The 18,380-nt window shown below is 36.1% G+C and overlaps 1 protein-coding gene across 1 annotated transcript in view; it reads right to left on the bottom strand.

Annotated features, from left to right (window-relative positions):
* The window catches only part of IFT74 (intraflagellar transport 74), a 111,134-nt gene that overhangs the window by 18,733 nt on the left and 74,021 nt on the right, over nt 1-18,380 (bottom strand). Inside the window, exons 14-16 of the mRNA XM_049771076.1 lie at nt 7,811-7,864; nt 2,892-2,989; nt 1,441-1,567 (exon numbers count right to left, since the gene is read on the bottom strand). Of these exons, the coding sequence (XP_049627033.1) occupies nt 1,441-1,567; nt 2,892-2,989; nt 7,811-7,864 (279 nt within the window). The remainder of the gene's footprint in view (nt 1-1,440; nt 1,568-2,891; nt 2,990-7,810; nt 7,865-18,380) is intronic.

Below are 18,380 nucleotides of genomic sequence, written 5' to 3'. Positions count from 1 at the left end.
ATGATTATTACATCCATTTCCTGGCATTTATAATTGACTTGTAATGGTCATGCAATGATAACGTAAATGAGTAAAAAGCTTGTTGAATTATTATCAACCTTAAGTAATATAAATATAGAATTCTATGGTCTTTAAGTTATTTTTTTTAGGTTTTTATAAATTTGTTTGGCATAAAACTTTTACAAGATTCCTCCTCCCTTTTAAAAACTTCAAGTTCTGGTTGTGCCATGAGTTGGAATCTCCAGCTCCTCAGGAAGTTCCAAAGAGGGTCTGAATCTTGGCAGATGGGAGGTTGATTTCTGGAGCTACCCCTCTGTCTAAGGCAAAAGAGTTCGAAAGATTGGGGTCAACCCTTTCTGAGGTCTATGGAGAACCAAAATTAGGAGTCTGCTGGATGATAGAGGTTGGAAGACTCCAGGAACGCCCTATCTACTCTGCTCTTAAAACTCTAGAGTTTGAAAAATGTCAGTAGAATGAGACCCTCCCTAGCATACCTTCTAATTCTCTTGCAGATTGGCCCTTCTAAATTCATTTTTATTTGCTTCTAATCTCTACCTGAACCAGCTAACCAGCTACCAATAGTCACATATAGCTCTTGAAGTCTTGAATGCTTCTAGTCCAAATTGAGATGGAATGTAAGTGTAAAAAAGCTCAAACATCACTTTGACATTGATCATATGGTGAAATGGTAATACTTTGGATGTAATTAGGTAAATGAAATTATATCAAAATGTACCTGTATTTATGTCTTTATGACTTTTAACTTGGCTATTAGAAAATTGCAATCAAAACTAATAATACCTTTCCTACTGTACCTATTTGACAGTTGTTTTCTACTTTCTAGCATAGTAGTTTTCCTGGCTGAAACAAATTGTAACTAAAACTTTTTTTAGGATTCCTCATAACTACTCAAGATTGAGTGCTGATCTCTGTATACTTTAGCTACTACTCTTTATGTTCCCATCATAGCACTATTTAATATATATATGCAAAGTGTTCTGGATATCCAGAGGCCTCTTCAATGATAATCTGACAACCAGACTAGCTGTTCAATATTAGGGTCTAAGAATAAAGTGTAGCTCAGGCTCTGTGGTAAAAAGAAACACTAGAGTCACTGTTCCATAATATTCAATTGTTAATTTGCCAATCCACTGTTAAAATTTCCTTGAGAAAATAGACTGAATTAATAAAAGAGAAGATTCCCAAATACTCAAACTTTACATAAGCATGGAACAAGTAAATAAAAGTAAATAAATAATGATACTACTAAATTTTTTAGTCATAAAAACCTGAGAATATTAATGACCAGGGCAATAGACTATTATTATAAATTATATCCTCAGTCTCTTAAAAAAAATAAGACAACATTAATAGATTTTTAAAAATTTAAAGTTGTTATAGAAAAGAAAAGGATATTAAAATCAAGGTTATTTTTCTCACCTGAAGTCAAATTTCTAGCTGTACTTTGAGATTTTTGCATTTCAGTAGATTTAATGGTAAGGTCATCCTGCATCATCTTTAGCTCTTGATTGGTTATAGAGGATATCTGTTTCATACGAATTAAGTTCTGTGTTTTTAAACAAATAAAAGTAGAGAAAAAGTCCATCAATACAACACTCTAACAAAACCCTTCGGAAATAGTATCAAATTATGGAATTTTTGAAAATAGGTAATTTTTTCTGAAATACATAATTTGTTACAGATATTTATAGAGGAATACAGTGAGATTCAGTTAGATATCTTCCAAAAGAGGCTTAATAAAAAGTCAGAATTATTTAACTTTAGTTTATCTTATTTCAGAAAAAATTCAAGTATGCTTTTACATAAATTTATTGGAGACTTAAAATTCATAGTATATTAAAAAGGAACTTTGCATTTTACTTCTGTAGTATTACATATTCATAGCTGCTCAATAAATATTTTCGGATGAGCCAAGATATACATTGTTATGTCTGGTGCTCTTATACACATCTTACAAGAATTCCTTCTATGCATACTGCAATTTCGGTATAAAAATATTTTGAAATTTGGGACTGAAACGATAGCCTTGCACGTGGCTGATCCAGGGTGGACCTCAGTTCGATCCCCAGCGTCCCATATGGTCCCCCAAGCCAGGAGCAATTTCTGAGTGCATAGCCAGGAGTAACCTCTGAGTGTCACCAAGTGTGGCCCAACCCCCCCCCCAAATTAAAATTTTATGATACTTAAGACTTTCTTTTTTTTTTTTTTTTTTTGGTTTTTGGGCCACACCCGGTGACGCTCAGGGGTTACTCCTGGCTATGCGCTCAGAAGTCGCTCCTGGCTTGGGGAACCATATGGGACGCCGGGGGATCGAACTGCGGTTCGTCCGAGGCTAGCGCAGGCAAGGCAGGCACCTTACTTTTAGCGCCACCGCCCGGCCCTATTTATCAAATATTACTTCTACAAGTTCCTAATATTACAAAGAAAATCTTATACTCTGGATTATTAGTCCCTCAATGCACAATATTGATATTTATGTGTCATCCTTTCCCTTTTTCCTATCATCCTAATTAAGTTTTGATAGAGGATAATAATTAAGGGTTAGGGGCTGGGGGAATAGCAAAGGTGGGTAGGACCTTTCTCTTTGCACGAGTCAGATCCAGGTTTAATCTCTGGAAGCCCACATGGCTCCTGAGCCTGCCAGGAATTATTTTTTTTACCGCAGAGCCACCACCAAAGGGCTGCTGGTGTGGCCCCAAAACAAAAACAAACAAACAACAAAAAATTAATGCTTAAATCATAAGAAATAGAATTTAAAAATTTATTTTAAATAATCAGGTATAGTAATGACTCCACCATATTTCTGATTTGCCTTTGGAAAGATAATTTTAATAAAAGTAATTGCAGTAAGACAAGCACATGATACTTACTCTACTACAATGCTCCAAAAGTGCAACAATACTGGCTTCTAACTGTACTTTCCATTCCAGTTCCTGATTCTTAGTTTCATCAAACGTCTCAATAAAAGCTGCCAATGAGAAAGTTTAATAAGACTCTTGTTGATATTGGTATAACTGCATATACTCTGCTTTATAGGAATTAAAAGTACTTTTTTGAATATTAAAACAAATGTTATAAGATTTATTACTAATTCAAAAGTAATTACTCAATAAGAACATTTTGATACTTTTAAACTTTGTCAGATTATAATATTAATACAAATAAATTAAACTTTTTTTTGTTTTTTTTTTTGGGGGTCCACATCTGGTGAAGCTTAGAGGTTACTCCTAGCTATATGCCCAGAAATCGCTCCTGGCTTGGGGGACCATATGAGACACCGGGATCGAAATGTGGTCCGTCCTAAGTTAGCGCATGCAAGGCAAACACCCTCCTGCTTGCGCCACTGCTCTTTATACGACTGAAAGCCAACTACAATCATGTTTGTAATCAAATTGTATAAATAAAGATATTAAAAATAAATTAAAGTTTTATAAAAAGGAGCTTAGAAGTAGATGGGGGAAACTTTTCTCATAGAATCTCCTTGATGCATTTATAATTTTTAACATCTATAACGAGCCACTAACCTCATTTCTGAAAATATTACCAAATATCAATTTTATCTTAAAAAGTGTATTTTACTCATAAAGTGCTATAGCTCAAATATGTTGAATATTATTTATATTATAGGTAAAAATTCAGTCTTTTTTTGGGGGGGTCACACCCAGTGGTGCTCAGGAGTTACTCCTGGCTCTGTGCTCAGAAGTTGCTCCTGGCAGGCACAGAGGACCATATGGAATGCTGGGATCCTTCTTGTGTTGGCCATATGCAAGGCAAACGCCTTACTCTGTGCTATCACTCCAGCCCCATGTCTTTGTTTCTTTTTTTTATTAATCTTAGTATCTTTATTTAAACACCATGATTAGAAATATGATTATAGTTGGGTTTCGGTAAAGAACACCCCCCTTTACCAGTGCAACATTCCCATCACCAATGTCCCAAATCTCTCTTCTCCCCACCCTATTCCTGCCTGTACTCTAGACAGGCTTTCTACTTCCCTCATTCATTCACAACGTTATTATAGTTCTCAATGTAGTTATTTCTCTGACTGCACTCATCACTCTTTGTGGTGAGCTTCATGTCATGAGCTGGAACTTCCAGCCTTCCTCTCTTTTGTCTCTGAAAATTATTGCAAGAATGTCTTTTATTTTTCTTAAAACCCATAGATGAGTGAGACTATTCTGCATCTATCTCTTTCCTTCTGACTTATTTCACTCATCATAATAGATTCCATGTACATCCATGTATAGGAAAATGTCATGACTTCATCTTCCTGATGGCTGCATAATATTCCAATGTGTATATGTACCACAGTTTCTTTAGCCATTCATCTGTTGAAGGGTATCTTGGTTGTTTCCAGAGTCTGGCTATTGTAAATAGTGCTGCAATGAATATAGGTGTGAGGAAGGGATTGTGTATTGTATTTTTGTGTTCTTAGGATTGGTATGCTGGATCATATGGGAGCTTAATTTCCAGTTTTTTGGAGGAATCTCCATATCACTTTCCATAAAAGTTGGACTAGATGGCATTCCCACTAGCAGTGAATAAGAGTTCCTTTCTCTCCACATCCCCACCAGCACTGCTTGGTCTCATTCTTTGTGATGTGTGCCAAACTCTGTGGTGTGAGATGGTACCTCATAGTTGTTCTGATTTGCTGGTTTACATTTTTTAAAGTACATTAAAAATCTGTTTCTCATCATTTTAAGTTTATTTTATTGAATAATAATGAGATTCAAGACATCTTAAGTAAAGAGTTCTATAAATTTTCAAAGTGAATATTTTTGGAAGCAACATTTTGATCAATAATACTATCATAATCCAAATCCTTTGATCAATACTATTCCATGAAGAGAAACTACCAATTTGACCTCTACCTTCACAAATAGTTTATCTCATTTTTATTGTTAAACATTCTTAAATATTGTTAAATATAATATAATATTAACAAGTTAGAAATATGATTCTGGAACTATATATTAGTGATATAGGTTTATAACAAGACATACAATGGTGATCAGTTTGCATTGAGAACAACTATTTCTCTCTCTTTTTTTTTTTTAGTAAATTCTGTATGATCGGGTTATTAGCATTAATGGAGAAGTGGATATTACAGGACATAAATTTACCACATACAAAGAATCAGAAATGATATTCATGGCCTCAGATACATTTTCTAATAGGTAAATTAACGTTACTAATTCAACTTTCTGTGCAGATATATATTTGGTATCTATGGTCATATTAATGTTGTCCCCAGTTATTCCTCCTTTTCTATTTTGGGATCTATCGATGTAAAAAACCTTGGCCTTGGGAATAGGGAAATCCTGATCAATTGAAGAAATAACAAACTGAGTTTTCTTTAAAAAGTCCCAAGTTTTTTCTGCTGGATAATGGGAGGATATTTCTCCTGTGAAATCTGAGAGGCCCCTTTGTAGAGATTCATTAAGAGGTAGTATGGACTCAATTTCCTTTTTTGGTATTAGCAAAACTATTATATCTGGGTCAAAACCTAGTAAAGATATAGATCTGAGTCTCGCTTTGATAAGCAGTTCTGAAATCAGTATGGAGGGTTTATGTCTTAATATCTCTAATTGTTCTAAGTCACAGTTAATTATGAAATCTTACAATGTAATTTACTCAAGGTTCACCTGAAAGAAAAATTTGTCATCATATTAATGCTTATTTTTGTAGGTATACTCATTTAACGACTTTCACTCTTTCTATTCTAACATCATTGCTTTATTTCCCTCAATTTAGGTTTTAAGATGGAAATAAATTCATAATGCTGACATAACGATACTTTTAGGTGGACTCTCTTCACAGTGAGAGCAACTATTTCTTTTATTTTTTTTATCTGAAAGGCAATTTTTTTTGTTTGTTTTTTGCTTATGTACCCTTCAATTCTTTTTTTTTAATTTTATTTAAAAACCTTGATTACATACATGATTGTGTTTGGGTTTCAGTCATGTAAAGAACACCACCCATCACCAGTGCAACATTCCCATCACCAATGCCCCAAGTCTCCCTCCTCCCCACCCGACCCCCACCTGTACACTAAACAGGCTCTCCATTTCCCTCATACATTCTCATTATTAGGACAGTTCAAAATGTAGTTATTTCTCTAACTAAACTCATCACTCTTTGTGGTGAGCTTCCTGAGGTGAGCTGGAACTTCCAGCTCTTTTCTCTTTTGTGTCTGAAAATTATTATTGCAAGAATGTCTTTCATTTTTCTTAAAACCCATAGATGAGTGAGACCATTCTGCGTTTTTCTCTCTCTCTCTCTGACTTATTTCACTCAGCATAATAGATTCCGTGTACATCCATGTATAGGAAAATGTCATGACTTCATCTCTCCTGACAGCTGCATAATATTCCATTGTGTATATGTACCACAGTTTCTTTAGCCATTCGTCTGTTGAAGGGCATCTTGGTTGTTTCCAGAGTCTTGCTATGGGAAATAGTGCTGCAATGAATATAGGTGTAAGGAAGGGGCTTTTGTATTGTATTTTTGTGTTCCTAGGGTATATTCCTAGGAGTGGTATAGCTAGATCGTATGGGAGCTCAATTTCCAGTTTTTGGAGGAATCTCCATATCGCTTTCCATAAAGGTTGAACTAGACGGCATTCCCACCAGCAGTGGATAAGAGTTCCTTTCTCTCCACATCCCTGCCAACACTGTTTATTCTCTTTCTTTGTGATGTGTGCCATTCTCTGTGGTGTGAGGTGGTATCTCATCGTTGTTTTGATTTGCATCTCCCTGATGATTAGTGATGTGGAGCATTTTTTCATGTGTCTTTTGGCCATTTGTATTTCTTCTTTGTCAAAGTGTCTGTTTATTTCTTCTCCCCATTTTTTGATGGGATTAGATGTTTTTTTCTTGTAAATTTCTGTCAGTGCCTTGTATATTTTGGAGATTAGCCCCTTATCTGATGGGTATTGGGTGAATAGTTTCTCCCACTCAGTGGGTGGCTCTTGTATTCTGGGCACTATTTCCTTTGAGGTGCAGAAGCGAGCAACTATTTCTTTTTTTTTTTTTTTTTTTTTTTGTTTTTTGGGCCACACCCTGTGACGCTCAGGGGTTACTCCTGGCTATGCGCTCAGAAGTTGCTCCTGGCTTCTTGGGGGACCATATGGGACGCCGGGGGATCGAACCACGGTCCATCCTAGGCTAGCGCAGGCAAGGCAGGCACCTTACCTCAGCGCCACTGCCCGGCCCCGAGCAACTATTTCTTAAGGTGGATAAAATTGATAAACCTTCAGGAGTAACACCTGAGCATTGCCAAGTGTGGACCCCAATCAAACAAAAACAAAACAAAAAGAAAGCAATCAGTAAGTGGTCTACAGATACTTTATACAGATTATGAAAGTGAAGACTAGTTTTGTAATCTGTTCTCAACAAAAGAATCAAATACACACATATGCATATCTAAAACTGTTCTCAAATTTTTCTACCCATGGGGCCGGAGAGATAACATGGAGGTAGGGCATTTGTGTTGCATGCAGAAGGACAGTGGTTCGAATCCCGGCATCCTATACGGTCCCCCAAGTTTGTCAGGTGCGAGCGCCACCAGGTGTGACCCAAACATCAAGAAAAAATTTTTTCTCTACCCATGCTTAAACCATGTTAGCGATCTAATTACTGAATGAAAACTATCTTGGATTTCTGTACTTTTATTTTTACAATTAGTCATTTGAGTTATACTTTACTATAAAATGAATTAGATCTATGATTTAGTATAAAAATTAAGTTATTTGATAAAAATATTTACTTATTTATAATTTATCACTTACTATCCATATTTTCCTCCTTTTTTTTAAGTTCCTTGTACCTCTGATTCATTTCACCTGTAAGAGATACAAAATATAATATTAATTTCAAAGACACAAAGCAGTGCTCTAAATTAGAAATAAGATTCTGGATATATATATTCAGTGATAAGGTTTATATAACTAGACATACTGTAGTTATTACATTGAGCAGACACTAACTCATGTTCACTTAAAATGATAATGTCAAATATTTATTTTAACTAAATAACAAATAATTAGAAGTATCTTATAGATACTTGATATGCTAATAATAATTTAATTTCAATATTTTATTTAATATGAAATACATTGACTTATAGTTTCTTAAAACAGTCATTTCTAAATGCCTTACTATATGGGGAAAACTTTTCCTGACTAGAAAGAATTTAAAGATTTTTCTGATGGGGCCCAAAAAATTGCACAGTGGGTAGGACATTTGCCTTGAACATGGCCAACTTGGGTTCAATCCTCAGCATCCCTCTTGGTCCCCTGAATGTGCAAATTTCTGAGTGTAGAGCCAGGAGTAACCCTTGAGCACCAATAGGTGTGTCCCAAAAACCAAAATAGGGGCCAGAGTGATAGAGCAGCATTAGGGCATTTCCTTTGCATGTGGCTGACCCAGGATGGACCTGGGTTCGATCCCCAGTGTCCCATATGGTTCCCTATGCCAGGAGCAATTTCTGATGCATAGCCAGGGGTAACTGAGCGTCACCTGGTGTGGCCCCCAAACAACTCACAAAACAAAAACAACAATAACAACAACAACAATAAAATAATAAATAAAATAAAAAAAGACTTTCTGAAACTCCCAAGTTGGGGCAATTCAATCATAATACTATCAGTAATAAGAAAATAGCATCTATGTGAGGATCCCAAAATACTCTCTGAAAAAAGCATTTGCATTCCTGCGCTCATTTTTTTGTTTTGCTTTGTTCTTAGGCTATACTGAGTTGTGCTAAGAACACACTCCTGACTTTGTACTCAGGAATCAAAAGAGCTCAGGGGACATGGATAGCAGAGGATCAGAGCTGGGTGGGTCTTGTGTAAGGCAAGTACTCTACTCACTGTACTATCACTCTGGCTCTACTCCTATATTAATTGCACAATAGCCAAAAATTGGAAGCAACGAAAGTGATCAATAACAGATGGATAAAGAAAATGTGCTCATCAGCTATCAATAAGACAAAATCAGAAAACAAGTCACCCTTTGATATGTGCAAAAGCCAAGATCGCTATATACTAGTTGTTGCAACCAAGACTGGACAGTATACATTCAGGGACCACCAACAACAACAACAGCAACAAAAAGCTCAAGCCTAGCTTTTGGAATACGATCTGTTCAACAAACAAGAGCTCCAATTCCAGAAGGTTGACTGAGACAACCACAACTGAACGGGTCTTCCGGAAACATAACGAAAGACTTTATCCCAGACTCCAGTCTAGGAGCAACATAACGACCAAGAATACCAACTACAGAAGATGGATTAAAACGACATTGAGGGCCCGGAGAGATAGCACAGTGGCGTTTGCCTGGCAATCAGCTGATCCAGGACCAAAGGTGGTTGGTTCAAATCCCAGTGTCCCATATGGTCCTCCGTGCCTGCCAGGAGCTATTTCTGACCAGGAGTAACCTCTGAGCATCGCTGGGTGTGGCCCAAAAACCAAAAACCAAAAAAAAAAAAAAAAAAAGACACTGAAGAAACATAACTGCTAGAACCACAAAGAAAGACTTCATAAACTCCATTCCCTGAGCTGCGCAGCCACAAAGATCTCTAGAAACAGAGGTCTGATTTTACCATCCAAGAAAAAGCAAAAGTCTTTTGCACACCACGAAAGCAGCCAGGGGGGAGTAAATGATCATGCAAGGAGTCTAGAGTTAATCCCATGACAGTATACTTCAGGGGTGGAGAAACCCTGTGTCTCCTAGGTCAAGGGAACTCCCTCTACAATAACCCCAATAGTTACTGTGCCTATGCAGGTGGATAAAGAAAAGGAGAAAAAAAAAAAGCACAAAACAATCATTTTTCCACATGTTTATTTATCGATTGATCGATTTTTTTGACGTCTTTATTTTGGTGTGGAGATTTTGGTTGATGTCTCCAATATTATTTTATTTTATTTTGTCTTGTCTTTCTCTTTCTTTTTGCATTCGAGCATGAGTTGATTTCAGAACCGAGACTATTGTGTGGTACCTATCTTTATTGCTGTAGTGCTCACCGATTATTTAATTCAATAATTTTTTCTGTATTGTTGTGATATTTCAATTACCTTTTTCACATCCTCTCTCAAACTGAGGTTGGAAGCCTCTAGAGAGACTCAGCCCATTTGACTTTTGACTTCTTTTTTTTTTCCCCCTCTTATTTTGTACCCCATTCTATTGCTTTTCTTGCCTTCAAACAAAACCACATACCTTGATTTTTCTAGCTCTGCCTCTTAAATAGAAGGGGAAACGAGGGTTCCAGGACCAAACAGATATGAGATCACTAGTAGTAAGCCAGACAAAGAGGGGTCCACCTACTCTAGCAGCCCGGGGGGTGATGGTGGTTTATATGGGTTGTAGAAAGGGAACTAAAATGGGGGGAGGACATAGTTGGTGATGGGTATTCCCCTGATTCAATGTTAATATGTACCTAAAACACTACTGTGAAAGATATGTAAGCCATTATGGAAAAAAATATGTTTTTAATCAGAAACTTTCTTTGACTTACATGTATTATTATTATATCAATTATATTATATGTTATGTTATGTCACTATTCTATGTTATGTTAGCTTACCTCATTATGTTAATCAATTTTGTCTCTTGAATAAATTCTTACAATAAAAAAAAAGTAAAAAAAGTAAAAAAAAATCTGGAAAGAACACAAGTATCCAAGAACAGATGAATAGTGAAAGAAACATTGGTATTTGGAACTGATTACTCTGGACTAGGTGCTGAAAGGGGATGAAGTGATATGCATGGTACCCCTTTGTTAACAATTGTACAAACCACAATATCAAAAATGAAAAAAAGAGAGAGACAAGTAAATGTCTGTCCCGTGGCAGGCAGGGGAGTGGGTGTGAGGGAAACTGGGAACATTGGTTGTGGGAAAGTGCACTGGTTAAAGGTGGTGTGCTTTGTATGACTAGAACTCAATAATGAACAATTTTGTAACCATAGTGCTTAAATAAAGTAAAAAAAAATAAAAAATAAAACATATATTAAAATTAATAAATTAAAAAAAAGAAAATGTGGTATATACCACATACTAAAATACTCTTCATCTACGAAAAATATGCAGTTATAAATTTTCTGCTTTGTATATAAAATGACAGCTATTAAGCTGAGTGAAGTCAGTGAGAAGGAAACAGACAAATGCATTATGGTCTTTCTGATATGAAACATAACATAAAGAAACATAGTAAGGGAACATAGATGGCCAGAAGCCAAAGAAACTGAGTTTGCCAGGAGAGTATGGTAGTGTGGATGCCAGGGGACCTTGAGACATTGGACACTGACATTATGGTGGTGGGTGGATACATTCCTGAAACCTCATTATAGATAATAAAAATTGAAAAATAAAATGAAACATAATATGTCAAGAAAGCTCATTCCATTTTTTAAAAGACCATAATAGCAAGCAAATTTGGGTAGAAAGGTGAGTTATGAGTACACAAAGGTGATAGCAAAGACAAAAACCAAATTAGATGTTATTGTTTTAACATTTACTTAAACACAACTAAGAAAAAATAGAGAAAAAAGTTTATGATAAAGAGAACATTTTGCCAAGGCTGTAAAATTTGTATTGGTAGTAGAAAGCTCAAAGTAACTCAAACTAAAAATGATTAGAGTAAATATCCACCCAGGCATCATCCAGAAACAAGGGAAACATTAGGTCCATGTTGATTAAGGCTTTGAATGCATTAATAACTTCATTTCAAATGACTATTTCAAATGATCAACAAGGGCACAATTATTTGTGATGGGGAAGGGAGAGACAATAGGTAACAAAGTTCATATATATTTACATTTGAAAGAAATATTATAGATCAGTATTTCTCAAAGTGGATGATACCCTCCTCTCTGTCCTCCCTACAATGCTAGAATAATAAAAGTTAGAACATTATCTGTTATTTTTACCTAAAGAGACAGACTTTCAGGGGCCAGAGTAATAACACAGTGGTAGGGTATTTGCCTTGCAGGTGGCCAAATCTAGGACAGACCTTGGTTTGATCCCCTTGCATCCCATATGGTCCCTCGAGCCAAAAGCAATTTCTGAGTGCATAGGAAGGAGTAACCCCTGAGTGTCATAGGGTGTGGCCCAAAAAGGAGAGGGGGGGGAGAGAGATTGAGGGGGGGGGAGAGGGAGAGAGAGAGACTGACTTTCAGGGGAGCATCAAGTAATTTATTTTCTTGAATGGGAAGTAGGCCAGATAAACCTGGAAACCATTGTTATAGGTTACTTGAGATTAGTCATATAAAATGGCATCAATTTTAGGCCAGAGCAGTAGTACACTGGGTAGGGCACTTGCCTTGCATGTGGCTGACATGGATTCAATCCCCAGCATCCCATATAGTCTCCTATCAATAATGATTGATCCTTTAACATAGAGCCAGGAGTAAACCCTGTGTATCACAGGGTGTGGCCCCAAAACAAACAAAAATTACTATTAATCCTATGGAAAAATTTTGCCAAATATTTATTGTGAGAATAAAAGAATGAGTTAGAGGTTTTAGCCCACAGTATGCAGAATGGCTTCATAGGAGGGCAATCTACATTTAAATATTATATAACATTTAATTAAATAGGAGTAAAAATAGCATCTGTTTAACATTTCATGGCACTAGCCACTAAGATAACCCTATTTCTTTGATTTGGTTGAGATTCTTGATAGATTAGTCAGGTATTAAGAAGTTAGTTGGAAGACCTGAATTATATATGCTTTATAGTAATTTGACTACTCCATTTTTTCTTTTTCAGATTTAAGAGACTTTCCTATACATTCTGTGTTAGTCCCTCGCCTAGCAATTAAACCTCAATCTATAAAGAGGTTTCTGCATTTGACTAAAGTTATTCTCAGTATTAAATGACTCTATCAAATCCACAGGAGAAATCCCCCGGTTCTTATCTTAGAGAAACAATATTTGAGACTAACAACAGCCCCACTTTTTTCAATTTTGTTACTTTGAGGGGTAGTGAAACCCTGGCTTTTCTTATGTTCAGATCATGGCTCTCCTGACTTCAAACTTTTCTTTTCTTTACATTTAAATTCTATGCTCTGGTAAAAACTGAATTCTAATGCTATAATATATGCAAGGAAATCCCATCCATACAAGAAGGCTCAAATATTACCTTTTCCCTAATTTTCATATTGTTGTAACCATTTTCTCACTAGATATAATCATGTGACTCTCTTTTAGAATATAACAACACTCAGCATATTCAAAATTTGAATGTCTAAAACTTTTCTATATTCCCTACTATTTGGAAGTAGCTTCACTGTATACATCATCTAAGTCAAAAAACTCAGAGATTCGCCTTACATCTCCCCACCAATCTACAATCCCAGTAGTCATTAGTTTGAGTTGGAGGACATATCTGGTAAGTGTCTCTAGCTCCATAGCTGGCCAGCTGGATTAGATAGGATGGAGTGTCCACATATCTCAAGAAATTTCTAAGCACCAGAAAACAATAAAAGCACCAAAACATCTATATCGCTTATTTTAGAAGAGATTGGAAAACAATAGTGAATTCTTCTATTTTGTGATGTCAGTTACAGGATTGTATCTGAGTATGCCATTAAAAGCAACATAAAGATGTGCCAATCCTAAGAAAAAACTACTAAAATCTCTTTAGATTTATTATTGTAAAAGAGGTCAGAGAGTAGGCAGCTAATCACTACAACACACTGGTAGTGCAGAACAAGCAAGCAAAAGTATTTACTCTAAGAAGATCAGGAAGGAAGTGATAAAGAGGAGGTAAAAAGATATGCTGATGGGCCAGTAGAGATAGCACAGCTGAGTTTGCCTTGCAAGCAGCCGATCCAGGACCAAAGGTGGTTGGTTAGAATCCCTCCCGGTGTCCCATATGGTTCTCCGTGCCTGCCAGGAGCTATTTCTGAGCAGATAGCCAGGAGTAACCCCTGAGCATTGCCGAGTGTGACCCAAAATCCCCCCCCCCAAAAAAAAAAGATATGCTGATATAATTAGGGTAATCTGGAACTATACTCAAATTCTAAGTATTTAATATGGTCACAGTTCTATAACTTATTACACATTTGTTGAACATTTTTGCTCTATGTGCTAGATACCATAGTAGATACCAGAACACGATACAGCTAATTTCTACCCTAGAAGAAATTTATAAATTATTACGTGGATAGAAGCAACAGTTAGTGAAATTTAAATATGACTTTTAAGTATCTGAGATATGTCAGAAATAATATGGTATATCTAGATGGGTAAAGAGAGTTTAGGATATTTTTACAAAGGAAGTATATTAGCATGACACTTTAAAGGTATTGTGATGATTATTAAGATGAAGAAAATATTTTTCAGAAATTTACTCCTAAGTAAAAGCTAATTCAGACTACTAATATTTTATGTTCATTAACTTTTTAAAATTTTATTTTACTTTATTGAAACCATTGTGACTTTCCAGTCTCTTCTGCTGTATGGAGTTATTATGCATCTCATCTTCCAGCACACTAATTCTATCCTTAGCTGCTGTTACCCTGTTGGAGAGCTTATCTATTTTGCCTGTTAATTCGTCTACTGAGTTTTTCAGACCTGTTATTTGACCTGATATTTCAGTTTGGAGTTTTCTGATTTCTATCTTCATGTTCTCTCGATTCTTATTAGTATTCTCTTCTATACTTTCTTTGAGTTCCTTGAACATCCTCCATATTTCTTCTCTAAACTCTATATCTGAGAGACTAACTAGGTGGTTGGCCGTTTTGGGGTCTTCAGAATTGCCATTTTCATTTTCATTGCCTGGTGTTGGCCTGTTGTTTCCCCATTGTTACAGTTGTATTGTGGGTTTTTCTAAGTGTTGTGGTGGTATTCATTGGCAAGTCCGCTAGTAAGGACGCTGAAGAAATCTAATCTCAGGCTGCTGGTAACAGCAAGGCCCAAAATGACCGCTGACCACTGAGTACCTCTGACACCCAGCAGAGACCGGCAGGAATCACTCTATGTACGTCCTGTCCTGTCCCACCACTGAAGCAGGCAGGACCAAAGGCAGGAACGCTGATGAAATCCCATCTCAGGCGTCTGGGAGCAGCATGGCCCAAGATGGATTCTGCGCCCTTCTGACACCCAGCAGAAACCGGCAGAAATCAGTGTGTGTACGTCCCGCCCCACCTCTTGAAACCTTTGTAACTTTCAAAGTCATTTATAGTATAGTTGGGTTTCAGACATACAGTGAATCAGGGCTAATCCCATCACCAGTGTCGTTCTTCTTCCACCACTGTCAAGCTATTAACTTTAAAAATTTAATTAGGTTACTACTACTTTTTTCTCTGACAGATTCACATTATTAATTCAGACTATTACTTTTTAAATTTAATTAGGTCACTATTAATTTTTTTCTCCCAAGTAAAGAAGAAAAAAGCCTTTACTAAATACTTGGAATATGACAGAATGAATACTACTTTTTGTTACTATCTGCTGTCATCAGTAAATGTACTACTTGACTATCTGCTGTAAATTGTCCTACTAAGGAGGCTGACTTCCACCATAAGCACCTTTGTGCTTTCCTCACTGGGAGGAAATTCATCAAACTCTACTTCTTTAATACTTTATGAGATTCTTCTGACTTGAAATTTTTTATAACTACTGAGTCTCAGAAATAGTTCAATCCCTGGGGAAACATTTTCCAAAATAAGAGATTACCCGAATCTTCTTTCACAATCAAGTTATAAGTTAAGATCAAGTTACCAAGTTATAAAACGTACTGATTTTGGAGATTTTTGATAATTTGGGCAGAAAAAGCAAAATCAGAGGTGGGGTACCAAAATATTATACATTAGGCCAACAGATAGCACAGTGGTAGGGTGTTTGCCTTGCATGCGACAGATTCAGGATGAACCTCGGTTTGATTCCCGGAATTCCATATGGTCCACCGAGCCTGCCAGGAGAAATTTCTGAACGCAGAGCAAGAAGTAACTAATCCCTGAGCACTGCCAGGTATGGGTCCCCAAAGCCCCCACAATATTATACATATAAAAAAGAGGGGACGGAACCATAGCACAGTGATGGGGCATTTGCCTTACAGGAGGCTGACCTGGGATAGACCCGGTTCAATGAAAAAAATCCCATATGATCCCTCGAGACTGCCAGGAGCTATTTCTGAGAGAAGAGCCAGGAGTGACGCCTGATCGCCGCTGGGTGTGCCCCAAAACAAAACAAAACGTTATACATCATAATTATTTCCTTTCTCAGAATGGAGTCATTCTGAGGCAATCCAAGCCTTCCAGTACTTTTGAGTGCCCCTTATATGACATGGTTTTCATCTCTTCCTCATTCTATTCATTTCACTTTTTCTGAGTTATTCTTTAACCCTTTAATTTATAAAAAAAAAAAGTGATTACAGATTAGAGGCCTTCTGCATGCAAAACATATAGTCTATCCTTAAAAAAAAAAACACCACATACTTATTTGCTTATGGGCTATACTCAAGGTGGTTGACCCTTATTTCTAATTCAGTGTATAAAGTTATTCCCAGCAGTACTCAAGGGCCTTGTGGTACTGGGAATCAAACCTGAGCCTTTTGCATGTCAATATTGTACACTAGCATGTTGAGCTCTGTCTCTCTTTCTCTCTCTCTCTCTGTTCCCTTGTTTAATAATTTAAAGAAAGCTGTGAATAAAAAAGAGACTCCATTAACTTCTCACACTCTTAATGCAATCACCTTTTATTAATACTATTTCAGCTATCTTGGAAGCTGAATACAACTAATTCACACTAAACTGCTACAGAAAACTCTTCTAATATTTTTTTCTGGTTTTTCTTTTTGTTTTTTTTTTGGCCACACCAGGTGACGCTCAGGGGTTACTCCTGGCTTATGCACTTAGAAATTGCTCCTGGCTTAGGGGACCATATGGGATGCTGGGGGATGTTCCATCCTAGGCTAATGCACGAAAGGCAAATGACTTAGGGCTTGCACAACCACTTGGCCCAGCTCTTCTAATTTTTAACATTTCTGACTTAAGCCAGGACAGTTTCCTACTTTTCACTGTGCATATTGAGAGACAATTTAATAATAGATGGACAGCATTTGAAATTTCAAATACCAGGAGCTAAACTACTTTCAAATTATATAGGTTATTTTGTATATCCTGTGAAAAATATTTAATAAAATTTATTTTAGAAAACACCTTCAGTGAAGTTATATAAATATTACTCAGTTCATAACAGCAAACAGTAAATAACATGTATGCATACATTTTTGTTTGTTTTTTTGTTTGTTTGTTTTTGACCAAATCTGGTACGGCTTAGAGCTTTCCTGGTTATGTTCAGAGACCACTCTAGGTAGAGTTGGGAGGCTCTTTGGGATGCCAATGATTGAACCAAGTTGGGTACATGTAAGGCAAATGCTTTACCTGCTGCATTATCTGTCACTCTAACCTTATGTATACTTTTAAAATAATACGCTATTCTGGGAATATATGCATATTTTTAAACTGTATGCTATTTTGGGTTAGATATATATCTATATATTTATAAAATACTTCATTTATCTAATGTTCACAATAATGATGAAGAAATTAAGGTGTAAGAGGTCATAGTATGCCCAATATAAGTAAAATAGTACAGCCCAATTTTGAATCTAGGCATTCCAGATGTAGAAGATGTGCTTATGAATAGTTTTGGTGATGGGAATGTTGCACTGGTGAAGGGGGATGTTCTTTACATGACTGAAGCCCAACTACAATCATATTTGTAATCGTGGTGTTTAAATAAAGATATTAATTAAAAATATAAATTCCATTTTACCAAATATAATAAAAGCACTGACCTACTAGTATAATAGTATAAAGTATACTAATTCCTAATAGTATAAAGTATTTCCTAATAGTATAAAGGAAGTATACTACAAATAAATCCTCCCAAACAGTGTTTTATGTTTCTAATACATTTGTAAGAAGAATATATAGTAAATTGAAATTAGTTCATTGAGAGTTTAAAATAGTAATATAATTCTATGGTACTTTATGCATGCTACTATGAAGATACAGATTTACTATATTCACTTTTAAATTAGTCAATGTAGTTGGTCTTCAGTAAAATATATTTTCTAAAGATAGATAATTTTTTATTTTAAAAATTGTATTAAAGCACCATAATTTACAAAATTATTCATAGTTAAGTTTTGATATACTGTGTTGCAGCACCAAATCCACTACCAATGACAACTTCCCTCCTCCTATGTTCTCAGGTTCCCTCCCATCCTCCTCAGCCTTAGTCTACCATTTTGACACTTTTTTTGTTTGTTTGTTTTGGGGCCACATCTGATGATGCTTAGGGGTTACTCTTGGTGATGCTCCATGGGACCATATGGGATGACAGTGA

The sequence above is a fragment of the Suncus etruscus genome, chromosome 1 (assembly GCF_024139225.1).
Source record: "Suncus etruscus isolate mSunEtr1 chromosome 1, mSunEtr1.pri.cur, whole genome shotgun sequence".
Classification (NCBI taxonomy): domain Eukaryota; kingdom Metazoa; phylum Chordata; class Mammalia; order Eulipotyphla; family Soricidae; genus Suncus; species Suncus etruscus.
The sequence above is the reverse complement of the archived record's forward strand: the minus strand, read 5'-3'. Positions and strand labels throughout refer to the sequence as shown.